Below are 17,616 nucleotides of genomic sequence, written 5' to 3' on the forward strand. Positions count from 1 at the left end.
TCCACTTGGTTGAATCGGCTACTGAAGCTTGTGTATGCTTCACAAAGTTCTCGTACTGTGGTTTTCAGCTCCATCAGGTCATTTAAGCTCTTCTCTGCACTGGTTATTCTAGTTAGCCATTCGTCCAGCCTTTTTTCAAGGTTTTTAGCTTCCTTGCAATGGGTTAGAACATGCTTCTTCAGCTTGGAGAAGTTTGTTATTACCGACCTTCTGAAGCCTACTTCTGTCAGCTTGTCAAACTCATTCTCCGTCCAGTTTTGTTCCCTTGCTGGCAAGAAGCTGTGTTCCTTTGGAGAAGAAGAGGCATTCTGGTTTCTGGAATTTTCAGCCTTTCTGCTCTGTTTCTCCCCATCTTTGTGGTTTTATCTACCGCTGGTCTTTGACGTTGGTGACCTATGGATGGATTTTGGTGTGGGTGTCCTTTTTGTTGATGTTCATGCTATTCCTTTCTGTTTTTTAGTTTTCCATCTAACAGACAGGCCCCTCAGCTGGAGGTCTGTTGGAGTTTGCTGGAGGTCCACTCCAGACCCTGTTTGCCTGGGCATCACCAGCAGAGGCTGCAGAACAGCAAATACTGCTGCCTGATCCTTCTTCTGGAAGCTTCGTCCCAGAGGGGCACCCATCTGTATGAGATGCCTGTCAGCCCCTTCTGGGAGGTGTCTCCCAGTCAGGCTACATGCGGGTCAGGGACCCACTTGAGGAGGTAGTCTGTCCGTTATCGGAGCTTGAACACTGTGCTGGGAGAACCACTGCTCTCTTCAGAGCTGTCAGGCAGAGACGTTTAAGTTTGCAGAAGCTGACTGCTGCCTTTTGTTCAGATATGCCCTGCCCCCAGAGGTGGAATCTGGAGAGGCAGTATGTCTTGCTAAGCTGTGGTGGGCTCCACCCAGTTCGAACTTGCCTGCTGCTTTGTTTACACCGTGCATATAGAACCACCTACTCAAGCCTCAGCAATGGCAAACTCCCCTCCCCCCGCCAAGCTCCAGCATCCCAGGTTGATCTCAGACTGCTGCACTAGCAGTGAGCAAGGCTCCATGGGTGTGGGACCAGCCGAGCTAGGCACAGGAGGGAATTTCCTGGTCTGCTGGTCATGAAGACTGTGGGAAAAGCACAGTATTTGGGCAGCAGTGTACTGTTCCTCCAGGTACAGTCACTCACGGCTTCCTTTGGCTAGGAAAGGGAAATCCCCCGATCCCTTGCGCTTCCCGGGTGAGGCGACGCCCTGCCCTGCTTCGGCTCACCCTCTGTGGGCTGCATCCACTGTCCAACCAGTCCCAATGAGATGAACCAGGTACCTCAGTTGGAAATGTAGAAATCACTCATCATCTGTGTCAATCTCCCTGGGAGCTGTAGACTGGAGCTGTTTCTATTCGTCCATCTTGGAAGCTTCTCTTACCTATTTTCGTCTTCTTTTTTTTTTTTTAGATGGAGTTTTGCTCTTGTCCCCCAGGCTGTAATGCAGTGGCACAATCTTGACTCACCGAAACCTCCACCTCCTGGGTTCAAGCAATTCTCCTGCCTCAGCTTCTTGAGTAGTTGGGAGCCTGCCAACAGGCCCAGCTAATTTTTGTGTTTTTAGTAGAGATGGGGTTTCACCAAGTTGGCCAGGCTGGCCTCTAACTCCTTAACTCAGGTGATCCACCTGTCTTGGCCTCCCAAAGTGCCAAGATTACAAGCATGAGCCACCACATCTGGCCTTCTCTTACTTATCTTCTGTATCTTATCTTATTCAGTCTTTGTTCTTAGAATTACGGAGTAACATAGTTTTTCAATTACTACTATGATTTTCAGCTCCGTACTGCCTCCAGGTAGAGTTTAATTTTGCTGTATATTTTTATTTTCCTTATCTTTTTTCTTATATATTGTCCTATTATCATCCCCCTTCTTTTGTAACATCCTATTATCTTTTCACCCCAGCCTGTGACTTTCTGCCTCTGAAGTAAATAGAGGTTATGTATTTCTTGAATCTTACAGAAGGGGCCAAATATTTCTATAAATTTTCTTCTGGTTCCTGTAATAATTTTTTTGAACTCTTCTATTTTTCTAGGTCATAAAAACTATTTTTTAATGGCATTTTTTTTTCATAGCTCTGTACTGGCTTTCTCTTATTTGGGTTGAAATGAGGAAAGATCTATCAAGACCTTGTATTTGCCAAGAGTGAAGTGTATGGCTTGGCCTTAGTTCCTGTACTTGGTCTACAAGGATGTTGATTAAAAGATCCTTCTCCTCTTCATTAGGCTTTTACATATTCTCCTATATGAGAAAGGTTCTAGTACCTTTCAAAAGTTAACCTATCTATCCTATACTGTTATTCCTTCCCTGGCATTGTTTCAATTTTTCCTTTTCTACTAGATAATTCCCATTAGGCAAAGAAACATTCACCTCTATTCATCCTTTAAAAAAAAAAAAAAGTTTTCCACAGCCTGGCAAATACGGTGAAGCCCTATCTCTACTAAAAATACAAAAAAAAAAAAAAAAAAAAAAAAAAAAGCCAGATGTGGTGGTGTGCACCTGTAATTCCAGCTAACTCAGGAGGCTGAGGCACAAGAATTGCTTGAACCTGGGAGGCAGAGATTGCAGTGAGCCAAGATCACGCCACTGCACTCCAGCCTGGGCAACAGAGCGAGACTGTCTCAAAAAAAAAAAAAAAAAAAAAAAGAGAAAAAAAAGTTTCCTTGGACCTTGCTACATTCTTCAGATGTCACCCTCCCTTCTCTTTCCTTGAACTTCGAGTTCCAAGTTTTTCTTCTCTTTTTCCTACTTCTATAATTAATCATTTTGGCTCTGTTAAACATCTTTCAAATACATCTCCCCACATCATCCAGCAACATTATCATTGCATTCTGCCTAAATTCCTGCTGTACGATTTAGGTAGGGCATTTGAAAATCTAGCTGTGTCTCATCCAGACTTGTAGCCAACCTTCTTGTTTTCAGAAGCAGCCAGCACACCTCCCATTTTCTGATGCCTCCAATTCCTGGGATTTCCTGGAGTTCTATGTCATGACTTGTTTTGCTTCTGCTGACTTCTCCACTACCTACCTACTCCTGCAGTTCTTCTAATCTGCTAAGCAGAAAACTTTCCTAAAATTTAATTATCTCTTTGTTCTTGTGCATTTTTAATTTTTTTTTTTTCTTTTTTAGATGGAGTCTGGCTCTATCACCTGGGCTGGAGCACAGTGGCATGATCTCGGCTCACTGCAACCTCTGCCTCATGGGTTCAAGCGATTCTCCTGTCTCAGCCTCTCGAGTAGCTGGGATTACAGGCGCCTGTCACTACGCCCAGCTAATGTTTTGTATTTTTAGTAGATACGGGGTTTCACCATGCTGGCCAGGCTGATCTTGAACTCCTAGCCTCGTGATTCACCCACCTCGGCCTCCCAAAGTGCTGGGATTACAGGTGTGTGCCACTGCACCCAGCTGCATTTATAATTTTTATAAACTGTCTTTTTTTGGTTTGTAGTATAAGAAAACACAAGTTCAATCTGCTACATTTTCCACAACAGACTACCTTCTGAAACAGACTCTGCATCCCTCTACCTCTGCTAATGCTTACTAATGCTGCTGTCTACCTGCAGGGCCTGTTCCTGCCTTCCCCTCCTGGTAAACGTACCCTTCAAGGCCACTTCAAATGTTACCTCCTCTGTAAAACCTCATTATGTCAATCGGCCCCTAGTTTGGGCAGAGTTAAGAGCTCCTCTGTATTTTGACAGCACTTGGCACATTTTTCAGTTATCTCATTTATTATCCCATATCAGTTAACTATTTGTGAGTCCTAGGAGGCAGAAATCAAGTTGATATATCTGTTGTATCCCCAGCACATAAAAAATAGTTGGTAAAAGTTTTGGGGAACAAATGAATGGATAAAGAAACAGGAAAGTCTTAAAGCTAGTGAACACTCATTTTTTTCCAAAATATTACTGATAGTATATATAATAACAGAACACAAAAATATGTGCTAAACATGCTGAAATAAATGTATATGAAGATGGCCCCAACTTCTCCCTAAGTGCTTATTTAACACATCCTCTTGGACACTGAAGAGGCAGCTCAAACACAACACATCTGAAAAAAGGGTTTGATTTTTCCCTCCAAAAGCTGCTTCTTCCCCAGTTGCTCACATCTCAGTGGATGACAGCTCCATCCTTCCAGCTGCCCAGAGCTATATTTGTGCAGTCACCCATGACACTCTCTCCCTCATGTCTCACATCTAAATGGCCAGCAAGTGCTAGCACTGATACCTTTGATACATATTCAGAATCCGTCTTGCCCACCTCCACTGCTCTCTCATTAGTCCAAGTGAATACTGTGATTTTGCATTTAGGTACTGCCCACCCCAGCTTATTCTCATACAGCAGCCAAAACAATCTTTTGATGTGGATCTCAGGCACAGAAGATTGAGTTAATCATACTTTAGAACCTTTTGAAAACATATGTCAAATTGTATTATTCTTCCACACAAAATCCTCCAATGGTTCATCATCTCCCCAAAAATATAATTTGAAGCCCTGACCTAAGGCCTGTGAGGATCTACAGGTCCTGGCCCACCCATTCTGCCTCTCTCTCCCCATCACATCGTCCACTGTGCTTCGACCACACTGACCTCCACATTGTCATGGCTTGCTTCTTTCTATTCTTTCAGGTCTCTGCTCAAATGCTAATTTAATAGAAAGCCCTTCCATGACAACCCTGTCTCAAATACCAGCCCCTCCCATATTCTCTCTCCCCTTACCTGTTTTTCCTTCATAGCACTTATAACTACTGCTATTATTTGTTCATTGTCTTTTCTCTTCCCACTAGAAACAAGTTCCATGACACCAAAGTTTTGGTCTGTTTTGTTTTCTGCTACATCCACAGTGCCAGAACAATGTCTGGAACAGAGTAGTCACTCAACTCCACAATAATTTGTAAATATACAAGCAATTTAAGACCATTAAAGTGAACCGGGCACGGTGGCTCACGCCTGTAATCTCAGCACTTTGGGAGGCCAAGGTGGGTAGATCATAAGGTCAGGAGTTCAAGACCAGCCTGGCCAAGATGGTGAAACCCCATCCCTACTAAAACTACAAAAATTAGCTGGGCATGGTGGCAGGCACCTGTAATCCCAGCTACTCCAGAGGCTGAGGCAGGAGAATTACTTGAACCCGGGCAACAGAGGTTACAGTGAACTGAGATCACACCACTGCACTCTAGCCTGGGTGACAGAGTGAGACTCTGTCTCAAAAAAAAAAAAACAAGACCATAAAGTATTGTAGAAGTTAATAGTATAAAGTAACTTAAAATGTCACACATTACTATATAAATTGCCTTTGCATATACATTTATATTAATAATTCATAATAAGAAGGTAATTTGTACTTTCAGCAAATAAAGAGTGGCTTAGGAATTTTTTTTTTTATATTTAGAGATGCCCAGGCTGGAGCGCAGTGGCACAATCACAGCTCACTGCGGTTTGGAAGTCCTGGGTTCAAGCGATCCCTCCGTCTCAGCCTCCTCAGCAGCTGGAACTATAAGAGCACGCCACCATGCCTTGCTATTTTTTTCATATTTAGAAGAGATGAGGTCTTGCTATGTTTCCCAGGCTAGTCTTGAATTCCTGGGCTCAAGCAATCCTCCGGCCTCGGTCTCCCAAAGTGTAGAGATTACAGACATGAGCCATCACGCATAGCCAGAAACATTTAATATAAAGTAAAAATCATTATTTTTGGTGGATGTTCTCTGAAATTTAGTATATCATCTGTAACTCTGTAAAGCAGGTCAATTTTTGGTGAATAATATATTTTAAAACTAAATTATCCTGCTAGTTTTATCCAGAAAACTACTCTTCTTAAAACAGCACATTCCACTGGTGTAAATGTTTTTTCTACGACTACAGTTAAGGTAGAGTATTGATTACATTTGTTTTGAAAATTAAATAGGCCAAAGTTATCTTAGACACCCCCTATGGCATAGACAATCATTCATTCGATTCTTAGAGTGACTCATACTCTTAAGAAAAACCTGGCCTTCCTTGAAGACATTCCCCTTTCTGGCCCAGTGCAGAGGTGCTATGGTTACTGCAAGAGTTCTCAACTGGCATCAATTTTGCACCCCCAAGAGACCCTGGCAATGTCTAGAGACATTTCTGGTTTTCCTACGTGGGGGTGGGAGTGCTACTAGCTAATCTATTGGATAGCGGCAAAGGATTTTGTTAAACATTCCATAACCTCCTGGATGGCCTCCCACAATGTGGAACTGCACAATCCCAAATGTCAGAGGTGCCAAGGCTGAGAAACTCTGGCCTAGCAGACTTTTGGGTTGCTCCACTTTCAAGAAAAGTTATTACTGCTATCTCTCATTTAATCTCTAAAGCACTAGTTCTCTAATGTGACTGAGATTAAGAATCACATAGAAAGTTCTTTAAAAAGAAATAGGAAAACACAGATGCCTGCGTCCACTGCAAATCTAAATGAAAATCTTTCTAGGTAGGGCTAGAAATCTGTACTTTAAAAAAGTTCTAGGCCGGGCATGGTGGCTCACACCTGCAATCCTAGCAATTTGGGAGGCTGAAGCGAGAGAATCGCTTGAAGAGTGATTTTGTTTTTAGAAGAGCCCCTGTCTCTATTAAAAACAAAAATTAGGCCGGGCGCGGTGGCTCAAGCCTGTAATCCCAGCACTTTGGGAGGCCGAGACGGGCGGATCACGAGGTCAGGAGATCGAGACCATGCTGGCTAACACGGTGAAACCCCATCTCTACCAAAAAAATACAAAAAACTAGCCGGGCGAGGTGGCGGGCACCTGTAGTCCCAGCTACTCGGGAGGCTGAGGCAGGAGAATGGCGTGAACCCGGGAGGCGGAGCTTGCAGTGAGCTGAGATCCGGCCACTGCACTCCAGCCTGGGCGACAGAGCGAGACTCCGTATCAAAAAAACAAAACAAAAAACAAACAAACAAACAAACAAAATTAGTTGGGCATCGTGGCGTGTGCCTGTAATCCCAGCTACTAGGGATGCTGAAGCAGGAGAATCTCCTGAACCTGGGAGGCAGAGGTTGCAGTGAGCCAAGATCATGCCATTGCACTCCAGCCTACGTGACAAGAAGAAAAGTCCATCTCAAAAAAAAAAAAAAAAGTTCTAGAAGTAATTCCCATGTAGCCTATTTCCTGACTGGCATTTGTGAAAACTACTGCTATTAAATTAATGAGTCTACTTCTAATCAGCATTAGAGAACACCCTGGTCCTACACTCCTACCAAAGACCACAGCCAAGCTAACTGCTGTTGAGCATTTCTAGAAAGCCAAATGGAGAAATACGTTAGTGAAGAAACACGTAGTACATCTAGTCCTTGGCCATCAGAAAACTTGGCTCAGAAAAGATTTGTTTTTACTAAATTGTAATGCATTGTTTTGTGTTCATTGTCATCAAAGAACAAATTTGTTTGTTTATTTGTTTATTTATTTATTTTGAGACAGAATCTCGCTGTTGGCCAGGCTGGTCTTGACCTCCTGACCTCAGGTGATCTGCCCACCTCAGCCTCCCAAAGTGCTGGGATTACAGGTGTGAGCCACTGTGCCCAGCCTTCAAGAACAAATTTTAACATGGTCGTTTCCAGCATATTATTTTATTTGCTATAGGGATGTTATTTAAGAAAGTATCTACTGTATCTTTCAATGATTTCATCTACTGTATCTCTCAATGATTTTATCTACTGTATCTCTCAATGTCTAAAGAGAAGTGAATTAAGAGTTGAAGAAATACTTCTGCCCAATAAATTGCTTTATATTTCCACATAAAACAGTAAAAATTACACAACTACTTGTAACTTTTTTCTTTCCTTTGGCTATTCAGGGACAAACATAGTTTAGTGAGGACATGTGACATATGAATGTGCTTACGTTATGTTTCTCTTGATTCTGTTACTGCTACAATACTTCACATTAATACTGTAAGTTGCATCAATCCACTGTGCAACAAGATAGTAAATAAATGAATATCTTCTACAAAGATAACTTTACAAGTGAGTAAGAAGCATATTAACATAATGTTTTAAAATTGAAGTAACGTTAAAAATTATTTGGGGCCAGGTGCAGTGGCTCAAGCCTGTAATCCCAGCACTTTGGGAAGCCAAGGCGGGTAGATCACGAGGTCAGGAGTTTGAGACCAGGCTGGCCAACACAGTGAAACCGCGTCTCCACTAAAAATATAAAAATTAGCCAGGCACAGTGGCGTGTGCCTAGAGTCCCAGCTACCAGGGAGGCTGAGGAAGGAGAATCACTTGAACCCGGGAGGTGGAGGTTGTGGTGAGCCGAGATCATACCACTGCACTCTAGCCTGGGCAACAGAGCAAGACTTAAGTAAAAAAATTATTTGCTATTATATCAGCAAGATATTAATGTTCTATTTTTATAAACCCTAAAATTATTTTCTCAACCTTAAAAAGTTGTTTACTAAAATGGACAGTTAAAAATGTCTTTCCTATAAACCACCACAGGTTTACAAACTTTGAAAAATCAACCATAGGCCAAATGCTTTCTTAAAATTCTACAGAATCTGAAATATGTATTTGTTTAGTATTAAAAAAAATTCTATGGTATATTTAAATCCATCAACAATTAGTTATCTAAAAATATGTACTTGCATAGTCAAATTTTTTGATCCTATAAAATATTTAAAGTATCACAAATTATAGGTTGGTATTTACATATACAATTACTGTAGCAAATGTAATTATATATTAGAACATAAAATATGAGAACTTATCACTTCAAAGTTATATTATGTAATGCCACTTACATTCGACATTTTCTGGAAATTTTCTGTGAGTATCTTTATAAGTATCTAATGCTTTTTGGTAGTTACCTATAAACAAACGAGAAAAATATAGCATATTAGCAAATTATAGAAACTAACATGATTCAGAAAAATATTAATTTTAACTGACATACTGGCTATTTAATGGTTTAATAGAAAGGTTTCATGTTTTTTATACCACTCAATATAACTTTTAGAAGAAAAATGTATAGATAAAATAAATTTGAAATAAGGGTTAAAGCAGAAGTAAATGGGTGATAGTTGAAATTTAGCTTCTTCCTTTTTTTTTTTTTTTTTTTAAAGAGATGAGGTCTCACTCTGTTGCCCAGGTTGGAGTGCAGTGGCTATTCACAGGCACAATCATTATGCACTACAGCCTATGAACTCCTGAGCTGAAACAATCCTCCTGTCTTAGCCTCCAGGGTAGCTGGGACTACAGATGCACATTGCTGAGCCTGGTTCACTTTAAATATTTTAGTGGCAAAAATTAAGATCCACTCAATTTTCTAAAAAAGATTATTCCAGATGAACTGACAAATTTAAAAATAATCTAAGTTATATACTTATAGTAATGTCAATGTCATCCATTTAGTTGGAAAATATTTAAGATGTTTTTATAGTTTTTTTGGGCTGGGCGTGGTGCTCACTCCTGTAATCCCAGCACTTTGGGAGGCCGAGGTGGGTGGACCACTTGAGCTCAGGAGTTTGAGACCAGCCTGGGCAACATGGTAAAACCCCTTCTATACTAAAAATACAAAAATTAACTGGCCATGGTGGCACACGCCTATAATCCCAGCTACTGGGGAGGCTGACATAGGAGAATCGCTTGAACCCAGGAGGTGGAAGTTGCACTGCACTGAGATTAGTGCCACTGCAGCCCAGCCTGGGTGACAGAGCAAAACTCTGTCTCAAAATAAATAGATGAATGAATAAATAAATAAATGTTTTTGTGTTATTAATTTTTTTTTTTTTCAGACAGAGTTTAGTGGTGCAATCTCAGCTCACTATAACCTCCAACCTCCGTCTCCCGGGTTCAAGCGATTCTCCTGCCTCAGCCTCCCGAGTAGCTGGGACTACAGGCATGTGCCACCATGCCCAGCTAATTTTTGTATTTTTAGTAGAGATGGGGTTTCACCATGTTGGCCAGGATGGTCTCGATCTCTTGACCTCATGATCTGCCCACCTCAGCCTCCCAAAGTGCTGAAATTACAGGTGTGAGCCACTGTGCCCGGCCTTTACGGTTTTTTAAACATTAAAAAGTTTATAGAAAGCAATTTATTTTATAACAAAATAATTTAGTTTCATGTAGCAGCAAAGAATAGGAAAAACAAATTTGGGTCAAAGATCTTTCCTAAAATCTTAGCAAACGAGTTATAAATTTCTCTGGGCCTCTCTCTACAAGATGAAATAGAGACAGGAAGCATCTGACACAAAGCCAGTTCTCAATGCTCGCTGCTGCTTCTAACCTATACTTCCATAACTGAAGCAGGCTATGTCTTTAAATAATTTAGAATAGTTCATATGTGTATATATATACTTTCTATACGACTGACGTTGAAATGAACACAGGCAATTGAGAACTCATGTTGATATAAATTGAATGTATATGGTACAGTCAGTCATGTTGTATATCCAATAAGAATTACAGATCCCCCCTAAAATGATTTGAGGCATACACTGAGTTATGTATTAAACATTTCTGGTGCCATTCTGAAGGTGCTCACAGAGATAAAGAAGGAAACCTCCCCGCAAACTGGGTGAGAACAAACTGCCAACACTTTCAAAACTTGTGCTTCCCTCTTCCCTTAGATTGAATACTTTCTTTTCCTGGGTCATTTTTATGCTCTACAAGAGGGATTATAAATTTGTTAACATTTCTCTCCCAGCTTGATCTTTGACATTTTATGCATATTATTCACTTCACAGTTAGCCTAAAACTAATAGCATCTCCATCCTTCAGGACATGTGTCATCAGCAAGAATTTAATAAAAGCAGTAACAAAACACAAACCAAGATAGCTAGTGATCTTCGGTATAAAAAACATATAGTCGCACTTGTCTCAGTGTGAGCTTTTCTCAGGCTTCACAAATGTCATAAATTTGGCCGAGCACACAGGACATTTAGAACCAACTGAGTAGAAAATGGTCATATAATGTATACAGTATGCCCATTTTTTTTCTGTGGCTAACTTGTGAAAATGATTACATGTTAAGTTTGAGAAATAATAAATCTGTTTTTAAGAAAAGTATTGGAATACATGATTAATATCTACTTTGTAAGCACAACTTTTTTTGTATGTAGTAATTATTGTGTTTTTCACACAATGCTTTGAATATGTACAGTTATAAAAAGTTAGTGTTTTAATAAGCAGATATGCAACTGGAACACATTTATATGCATGATTATCTAGAAGGAAAGAAGCTAAATATCTATAAAATGAATAAAACTAAAGCATTTACCACTTCTTCTAAAACAACTAGCTACCATCAGCTGCCATTTCACTTGTGTAGGCCTATAAAAGAAATAAATGAGATGAAATTAGATATAAATCTGTGATGCTCAGTTTTATAAAGCTAGATATCTACTATTTTATATTACTTTTTGACCTTTTGTTAGATCATTTTTATTATTGAAAACAGCAGATATTCCTTCAGTATTGCCTGTCATATTTATATTAAGACATATAAATTTACATGTTCTTCAAAGTTCCTCTAGTTCATACCTTTATTTAGATATTCATATGAGAACCACTTAACCTGTTTGGTTAAAAACCACTGCATTCTACTTTAAACTTAAAGGATCATTACTTTTGCTATAATCTTTTATCATAACACTTACACTTGCTTACAAATTTAGTACCTGAGAAGCAATTTTTGATCTAGTGTTTGAAGAATCAGGCTTCGACAAAAGAGAGAGTAAAAAAATTCTACTAATCCCTTTTTGTCCCTTAAAAATAAATCAAATTCTTTTCTAAAATAAATAACCAAAACCAGGATTTCTAAATACTTCTGTTAAAATTATCTCAGGATGGCAAGATATGAAGAAAGAAACACCTAGGGAACAATTTATGCTTGTCTCATTTTTTTGAATCTCCTTTCTAAGTAGAAGCCGGATGGCTTCAAAGAAAACCTCAGTTCCTACTCGATTTGATGGCAAACCTACCAGCTTTGGAATCAGATAGATCTGGCTTTAAATCACAGCCCTGCTACTGGGGCAAGTTACTTAACTTCAAATCCATTGCCTACACGGCCACCCACTGTGATCTAAATAAAATACATATCTAACCACATTACTTCCCTCCTTAAAGCCTGTTACCTCCCTTCCACCTACATGCTAAATCCAAGATTCTAACCCAGTTTATCTACTTTCTAGATCTTTTCTGCCTCTCCAACTCATCTTCCACCATGCCTTGCTTAACATTTCATGTCACAGCAAATTCACACAGCAGCACGGACTTCCCTGTATCCCCTGCATTTGCTAGACTCCTGGCTTTTTTATACACCACCATGTCTGCTTAGAGGGTCATTCCAACCTCTTTACTCTCTACTCATGCCACATGGATAGACTGTTCCATATGCTCTCCTAACACCCTAGAATCACTTAACATTGCATTTACCATGTGGTATTATTATTTATGTTTCTGAATACATTACCTTCCTTCCTCTATAAAGATAACTATTATGACTTCTAACACCGTCAATCTAGCCTGTTTTTGAACTTTAAATGAATACAATCATATAGTATGTAACTTTTTTTTTGAGACAGGGTCCCAGTCTGTCACCCAGATTGAAGTGCAGTGGCATGATCTCAGCTCACTGCAACCTCCCCTTCCCAAGCTCAAGCGATCCTCTTGCCTCAGCCTCCCAAGTAGCTGGGACCACTGGCGCACACTGCCACGGCAGGCTAGATTTTATTTTTTTAAAAGATATTTTGCCATGTTGCCCAGGCTAGTTTCAAACTCTTGAGCTCAAGAAATCCACCTGCCTCATCCTCCCAAAGTGCTGGAATTACAGGCATGAGCCACTGCACCTGGCAGTATCGTATCCTTTTATTAACTGCTGAATACTGAGATAGTCTTCAGATACCATGCAGTTTACCTACTTAGAGGACACAACACAATGGTTTTAGTGTATTAATTCTTTAAAATTATGATAAACTATACACAACATAACATTTGCCAAAATTTACCATTCTTAGGTGTACAATTCAGTGGCATTTATCACACTAACAATGTTGTGCAACCATTACCACTATTTCCAAAACATTTTATGACACCAAACAGAAACACTGCAACCATTAAACAGTAACTCTTCATTCCCTTTCCCACAATTCCCAGTAACTTCTGATCTACTTTCCATCTCTATAAATTTGCCCATTTTAGATACTTCATGTAAGTGGAATATTTGTTCTTTTGTGTCTGGCTTCTTTCACTTAGCTAATGTTTTCAAAGTCCTTCCATATTGTAGCATGTAACAGAACTTCCTTTTTATAGTGGAATAATATTCCATTTTATGTATATACAGTGGTCCCCACTTATCTGTGGTAGATACGTTCCAAGATCACCAGTAGATACCTGAAACTACAAATACTACTGAACCCTATATATACTATGTTTTTTCCTATACAAACATACCTGTGATAAAGTTCAATTTATACCTTAGGCATGGTAAGAGGTTAATAACAATAACTAATAAAATAAAACAATAAACTACAATAGAATTATGTAGATGTGGTCTCTGTCTCTCTCAAAATGTCTTATTATACTTTACTGAGGGTAACTGAAACTGTGGACAGCAAAACTGTATAAAGGTGGACTACTGTACTATATTTTGTTTATTCATTGTTGATGGACACCTGGGTTGTTTCTACCTTTTGGCTACTATAAATAATGCTGAGGCTACTTTTGGCTATCGTAAATTGAAAGCTGAGGCTCAAACAGATCAGATACTTACACAAACATGTGTAAGTATCTTACTTATCTTACATGTTTGTGTAAGTATCTGTTTGAGTCTCAGCTTTCAATTCCTTTGGGTATATACTTACTATACACTGAAAACTATACAACATTGTTGAAAAAAATTAAAGAAGACATAGATGGAGAGGCATGTGTGTCCTTGAATTGGAAGACTTAATATTTTTAAGAAAACAATACTACTCAAAGTGATCTATAACGTCAGTGCAATCCCTATCAAAATCTCAATGGTGTTTTTGCAAAAACAGGAAAACTCACCCTAATATTCATGTGGAATCTCAAGGAACCATGAATAGCCAAAACAATTTGAAAAAGAACAAAGTTGAAGAACTCATGCTTCCTGATTTTAAAATTTGCTTTAATGCTACAATAATTGAAACTGTGTGGTACTACTGCAGAAGGACAGATATATACACCAAAAGAATAGAATCTAGAACCCAGAAATAGATCCTCATATATATGGTAAATTGATTTCCAACAAAGGTGCCAAAGGGTGCCAAGCCCACTCAATGGAAAAGGGACAGTCTCTTGCCTCCACAGCTAAATTAATCCCTATTTTATTCTTTTTGATACCACTGTAAATGGAATTTTTTTTCTCAATTTCCTTTTCGGATTTTTCATTGCAAATGCATAGAAATACAACTAGTTTTGTGGGTTAATTTTATATCCTGCAACTTTGCTGAATTTGTTTTATTATTATATCTAAAATTTTTATGTGGATTCCTTAGAGATTTTACATATAAGATCACGTCATCTGTGAACAGGGTTAATTTTTACTTCATCTCTTCCAACATAGATGCCTTTTATTTCTTTTTCTTGCCTACCTGCTCTGGCTAGAATTTCCAGTACCATGTTGATTAGAAGCAGTGTAAGTGGGCATCGTTGTTTCTCATCTTAAGAAAGAAAGCTTTTGCTCTTGCACCATTCAGTATCCTGTTAGCTGTGAGTTTCCATACAATACTTTATCATGTTAAGGAAGTTCTTTCTATTCCTGATTTGAGTATTTTTATCACAAAGGGGTGTTGAATTTTGTCATATGCCTTTTCTGCATTAATTGAGATGATCACACGAGTTTTTCCTTCATTCTATTCATGTGAAGTATTAAATTGACTGATCTTCATATGTTGAACTATCCTTGCATTCTGGGAGTAAATTCCACTTGCGAATGATGTACTTCTTTTACTATGTGGCTAAATTTGGTTTGCTAGTATTTTGTTGAGTATTTTTGCATTTATATTCACAAAAGACATTAGTCTGTAGTTTTCTTGTAGTGTCTTTGTTTGCCTTTGGGATAAGGATAATGCTGGCCTAATTGACTGAGTTAGGAAGTGTTTACTTTCTCTTTAATGTTTAGGAGAATTTGAAAAAACTGGTGTGAATTTTTCTTGAAATGTCTGGCAGAATTTACCAGTGAATCCATGTAGCCCGTGGCTTTTCTTTCTTGGAATATTTTTTATTATTGACTTAATTTCCTTACTGGTTATAGGTCTATGCAGATTTTTTATTTCTTCTTGAGTTGGGTTTGGTTGATTGTGTTTCTATAAATTTGACCATTTTATCTAGGTTATCTAATTTGTTGAGGCAAAGTTTTCTTATAACTCTTTTTATTTCTGTAAAATTGGTAGTGAGGCCTCTACTTGCATTTCTAATCTTAGTAATCAAGTCTTCTTTTTTTTGTTAGTCCATCTAGCTAGAGATTTGTCAATTTGGTTGAGCTTTTCAAAGAATCAATTTCTCGTTTTGTTGATTTTCTCTACAGCTTTTCTATTCTCTGTTTTATTTATCTCTGCTCTAACTTTTATTTCCTTCCTGCTGCTAGCTTTGGGTTTAAAGTGCTCTTCTTTTTCTAATTCCTTAAGGTGTTTAGTTAGCTTACTAACCTGAGATCTTTCTTCTTCTTTAATGTACTTACAGATATAAATTTCTCTCTTAGGGCTGCTTTTGCAGCATCTTGTTAAGTTTTAGTACATTGTGTTTCATTTTCACTTGTCTCAGGTATTTTCTAACTTTCCTGGTGATTTCATATTTGATCCACTAGTTAAGAGTGTGTTCTTTAATTCCACATATTTGTGAATTTTCCATTTTTCCTTCTGTTATTAATTTCTAGTTTCATTATATTATGACAGAAGAAGATAATTCGTATGACTTCAATCTTTTCAATTTATTAAGTTGTGGCCTAACCTATGGTTTATCCTAGAGAATGTTCCACGTACACTTAAGAATGTATAATCTCCTGTTGCTGGGTTCAGTGTTTTGTGTATGACTGTTAGGTCTACCTGGTTTATAAACTGCTTAAGTCTTTATTTTCTTATTTATCTTCTGTGTGAGGTTCACAGAAGGCAACACACATTTTTGAAAGTATTAAGTCTCAAACTAATATTGAGGTCTATTTCATCCTTTAATTATATCAATTTTTGCTTCATACATTTTGGGGCTCCTCTGTTGGGTTTTTAAGTGTAGTATATTCTTGCAGTAATGAACCTTTTACCAATATATAGTGTCATTCTTTGGCTCTTGTAACCTTTTGTGACTTAAAGCCTATTTTGTCTGGCAATAATACGGCCTCCCAGCTCTCTTTTGGTTACCATTAATATTTGTTTGGAGTATCTTCTTCAATCCTTTTGCTTTCAACCTCTTTTGTGTCCTTATATCTAAAGTGCATCTCTTGTAGACAGTATGTAAATAGACCCTGATTTTCTTATTCAATCTGCTAATTTTTTCTTTTAATGGGAAAGTTTAATACATTTATATTTAATGTGATTATTGACATAGAAGGATTTGCTTCTGCTGTTTCCTGTATGTGTTATATGTTTTTTCTTCCTCAATTCTTCCATTACTACCCTTTTTTGGTATTTTGGTGATTTTTTTTAGTGTACTATTTCGATTTTTAGTTATTTGCCTAACAATTTTTTATAATGTACTATTTGATTTTTTAGTTATTTTCCTAATGATTATCTTGGGTATTATAATTAACATCTGAAACTTACAAGCATCTCACTTGAACAATAAAAACTCACTTTATTTTATTTATTTATTGAGATGGAATCTTGCTCTGTCACCCAGGCTGGAGTGCAGTGGTGCGATCTCTGCTCACTGCAACCTCCACCTTCCAGGTTCAAGCGACTCTCATGCCTCAGCCTCCTGAGTAGCTGGGACTACAGGCGCCTTCCACCACACCCAGTTAATAATGTTTGTATTTTTAGTAGAGATGGAGCTTTGCCATGATGGCCAGGCTGGTCTCAAACTCCTGACCTCAGGTGATCCACCTGCCTGGGCCTCCAAAGTGCTGGCATTACAAGTATGAACCATCACGCTTGGACAGGATACAGAATTCTTGGTTGACAGTTTGTGTTTTGTTTGTTTGCTTTTAAATTTCAGGACTTTATATCATTCCATTGCTTTCTGGCCTCCAAGGTTTCTGGTGAGAAATCTACTAATAATTGTACTGAGGGTCCCTGTATGTGATGAGCTACTTTTCTCATGTTGCTTTTGAGATTCTTTGTTTTTGGACAGTTTGATCATAATGTGTCTCATTGTGGATCTTTTAGGGTTTTTCCTACATAGAGTTCACTGACCTGTGCAGACTTCTGGATTCATGTCTTTCCTCAAATTTGGGAAGTATGGCAATAATTTCTTCAAATAGTCTCTTTCCTTCCTTTTCCTCTCTCTTCCCCTTCTGGAATTCCCATAATGCCTATATTGGTCCACTTGATGGTGTCTTATAATCATCATCATCACAATCAATATTAAAGAACATTACCTAATGCTGCTTAAGAATGGAATTACATTAAGTGGACCAGTCAGAACTAGGATTTCTTCATATTTTAATACATGATTTATGAATGTAAAGAAAATAAAA

The 17,616-nt window shown here is 38.4% G+C and overlaps 1 protein-coding gene across 9 annotated transcripts in view; it reads right to left on the bottom strand.

The window, feature by feature from the left end:
* The window catches only part of IFT88 (intraflagellar transport 88), a 116,084-nt gene that overhangs the window by 27,236 nt on the left and 71,232 nt on the right, over nucleotides 1-17,616 (bottom strand). For all 9 annotated transcript variants that reach the window (XR_012091696.1, XR_005236572.2, XM_008021649.3 and 6 more), the window contains 2 exons: nucleotides 11,245-11,297; nucleotides 8,768-8,833 (listed from right to left, as the gene is read on the bottom strand). Coding sequence is in view for 7 of the 9 variants with exons in the window: in XM_008021649.3 (XP_008019840.1) it covers nucleotides 8,768-8,833; nucleotides 11,245-11,297 (119 nt within the window). In the remaining 2 variants the exon portion in view is untranslated. The remainder of the gene's footprint in view (nucleotides 1-8,767; nucleotides 8,834-11,244; nucleotides 11,298-17,616) is intronic.

This window comes from Chlorocebus sabaeus, chromosome 3 (genome assembly GCF_047675955.1).
Source record: "Chlorocebus sabaeus isolate Y175 chromosome 3, mChlSab1.0.hap1, whole genome shotgun sequence".
Classification (NCBI taxonomy): domain Eukaryota; kingdom Metazoa; phylum Chordata; class Mammalia; order Primates; family Cercopithecidae; genus Chlorocebus; species Chlorocebus sabaeus.